The 3342-nt window shown below is 46.1% G+C and overlaps 1 protein-coding gene across 1 annotated transcript in view; it reads right to left on the bottom strand.

Annotated features, from left to right (window-relative positions):
* Positions 1-2894, bottom strand: part of LOC120036065 (centrosomal protein of 57 kDa-like) — a 6260-nt gene extending 3366 nt beyond the window's left edge. The window contains exons 1-2 of the mRNA XM_038982525.1: positions 2581-2894; positions 1847-2072 (exon numbers count right to left, since the gene is read on the bottom strand). Of these exons, the coding sequence (XP_038838453.1) occupies positions 1847-2072; positions 2581-2619 (265 nt within the window). The 5' untranslated portion in view covers positions 2620-2894. The remainder of the gene's footprint in view (positions 1-1846; positions 2073-2580) is intronic.
* Between the last annotated feature and the right edge of the window lie 448 nt (positions 2895-3342).

The raw sequence follows: 3342 nt of genomic DNA, 5'->3' as shown, positions 1-3342 counted from the left end.
TAGAGATGTGAGTACAGAGTGAGATGGGTGAAGGTAAGAGGATAGAGGTGTGAGTACAGAGTGATAGAGAGATGGGTGAAGGTAGGAGGATAGAGATGTGAGTACAGAGTGAGAGAGATGGGTGAAGGTAGGAGGATAGAGATGTGAGTACAGAGTGAGATGGGTGAAGGTAAGAGGATAGAGGTGTGAGTACAGAGTGAGATGGGTGAAGGTAGGAGGATAGAGGTGTGAGTACAGAGTGATAGAGAGATGGGTGAAGGTAGGAGGATAGAGGTGTGAGTACAGAGTGAGATGGGTGAAGGTAGGAGGATAGAGATGTGAGTACAGAGTGAGATGGGTGAAGGTAAGAGGATAGAGGTGTGAGTACAGAGTGATAGAGAGATGGGTGAAGGTAGGAGGATAGAGATGTGAGTACAGAGTGAGAGAGATGGGTGAAGGTAGGAGGATAGAGATGTGAGTACAGAGTGAGATGGGTGAAGGTAAGAGGAGAGGTGTGAGTACAGAGTGATAGAGAGATGGGTGAAGGTAGGAGGATAGAGATGTGAGTACAGAGTGAGAGAGAGATGGGTGAAGATAGGAGGATAGAGGTGTGAGTACAGAGTGAGATGGGTGAAGGTAGGAGGATAGAGATGTGAGTACAGAGTGAGATGGGTGAAGGTAAGAGGATAGAGGTGTGAGTACAGAGTGATAGAGAGATGGGTGAAGGTAGGAGGATAGAGATGTGAGTACAGAGTGAGAGAGATGAGTGAAGGTAGGAGGATAGAGATGTGAGTACAGAGTGAGATGGGTGAAGATAAGAGGATAGAGGTGTGAGTACAGAGTGATAGAGAGATGGGTGAAGGTAGGAGGATAGAGATGTGAGTACAGAGTGAGCGAGATGAGTGAAGGTAGGAGGATAGAGATGTGAGTACAGAGTGAGATGGGTGAAGGTAAGAGGAGAGGTGTGAGTACAGAGTGATAGAGAGATGGGTGAAGGTAGGAGGATAGAGATGTGAGTACAGAGTGATAGAGAGATGGGTGAAGGTAAGAGGATAGAGGTGTGAGTACAGAGTGAGAGAGATGTGTGAAGGTAGGAGGATAGAGGTGTGAGTACAGAGTGATAGAGAGATGGGTGAAGGTAAGAGGTGTGAGTACAGAGTGATAGAGAGATGGGTGAAGGTAGGAGGATAGAGATGTGAGTACAGAGTGAGAGAGATGGGTGAAGGTAGGAGGATAGAGATGTGAGTACAGAGTGATAGAGAGATGGGTGAAGGTAGGAGGATAGAGATGTGAGTACAGAGTGAGATAGGTGAAGGTAGGAGGATAGAGATGTGAGTACAGAGTGAGATGGGTGAAGGTAGGAGGATAGAGATGTGAGTACAGAGTGAGATGGGTGAAGGTAAGAGGATAGAGATGTGAGTACAGAGTGATAGAGAGATGGGTGAAGGTAGGAGGATAGAGATGTGAGTACAGAGAGAGAGAGAGATGGGTGAAGGTAGGAGGATAGAGGTGTGAGTACAGAGTGAGATGGGTGAAGGTAGGAGGATAGAGGTGTGAGTACAGTGAGAGAGAGATGGGTGAAGGTAGGAGGATAGAGGTGTGAGTACAGAGTGATAGAGAGATGGGTGAAGGTAGGAGGATAGAGGTGTGAGTACAGAGTGATAGAGAGATGGGTGAAGGTAGGAGGATAGAGATGTGAGAGTGGGGATAGAGGGATAGCGTTTAGCAGAGCCTCTGTTAATAGGCTGTGGTGTCATGTGTCACCTGCTGTTGCCATGGAGACCAGCCTGACCACATAACCACAATGGAAACTGTCTCACCCACACACAATGTAGTTCTAGCAGCAGTGCAGGTAGTGATTGGTTACCTGTACTGCTGCTTTCTGGGAATGCCTTGCTGGACAGTGTCTGGCAGGGTACGTGTGTGTTGCGAGTTGTGAGTGTGTAGGAGGGTAGAGAGGTGTTGACGAAGGGGCGGCCTGCGGGGTAGTCTTTGTAGGAGGGTAGAGAGGTGTTGACGAAGGGGCGGTCTGCGGGGTAGTCTTTGTAGGAGGGTAGAGACAGAATGTCAGACATCACACCTACAGAGAGCTCCTGCAGACAGACAGAGACAGTCAGGGAACCACCATGATATTACTGTCCCCAACACGGATAATATTATTACTACCAAACAGTCTCCCATTCTAATGATCGATTCAATTCCTTAGGATTGTCCCCCAAAACAAAGGCCACACACTCCCCTCTACATCACCAATGGAATTATCTGGTACACAGCTACTAACGTTTAGTGATGTTCAGTTTAATTCAGTGTTGCACAGAAAGGCCGACTATGGTCACTCTCACTTTAACAATAACATTATTGACTAGCTCTTAGCTTAAAGCAAAGTTCGCTTGCTAGCTAAGTAAAAACAAGAAGCTGTGTCAAATGGTTAACGATAGCTTGCTGAAAAACATCTAGTTGGATCTGAAGCAAACATGCAACTTACAATAGTTAACTAGCTAAACTTTACTCCATTAAAATGCAAGCTAAGTTAGCTGGCTAACTAGCCAAGACAGGTTTGTTGAGTTGGATCGCTAATGTTAGCCTGCTTGCTATGTTTACCTTCTCTCGCCCGACGGATGGTTTTGACACTCTCTCCATTGATGGCAACCAACTAACGTTATAGCTACTTGCCAGCCGAGCTAGCTACATGGCTAACGTTTTTATCCGTACGGTCTCTTCAATTCAGAAAGAGCACATCAACATTAAATATAAAATGTCAGGGCAGCATTTTTACCATCATTTATGCACGCAGAAAGCAAAATACCGCGCGAAGACTGAATACGGAGGTTCCCCTTACAGAGCTACGTAGGCGATGACGTCACACGGCGTACAGACGCTCGGGCTTCTCTCCAAAACCGTCAAATATCGTCCAGACCTGTATATATATATATATATATATATATATATATACACACACACACATACATGACGAGTGCATGGTGTTATCTGTGGTTGTGTGGGTCAATAGCTCAGAGTTTACATCAACCAGAATTGACACAGCAGATCCTCCCTCTGACTTGGGAAATTAACGAGAGAAGAACACATTTAGCCTTTAGTGAAAGGCAGCAAAAGTAACAGACACAACATCAGTGTAATGTTACAGCTTCACTCATCCACAGCAGCCCACGTGCCTCCGCTGAAGGCTTACCAGCTGTCAATTCTTTACAGTATTAACCTCTCAGGTAATGAGGCCTGTATGAAACACACACACACTGTTTCTCCTGCTTTGTCATGTAGAACAGAAAGGGCCTCATTATCCAGGACTCTGTGTGTGTATGTGAACAGTAAAACACGGACAATGCCGATCCTGGAGGGACAAAG

The sequence above is a fragment of the Salvelinus namaycush genome, unplaced genomic scaffold (assembly GCF_016432855.1).
Source record: "Salvelinus namaycush isolate Seneca unplaced genomic scaffold, SaNama_1.0 Scaffold12, whole genome shotgun sequence".
Taxonomy (NCBI): Eukaryota; Metazoa; Chordata; class Actinopteri; order Salmoniformes; family Salmonidae; genus Salvelinus; species Salvelinus namaycush.
This window is presented reverse-complemented; position numbering and strand designations above follow the sequence as displayed.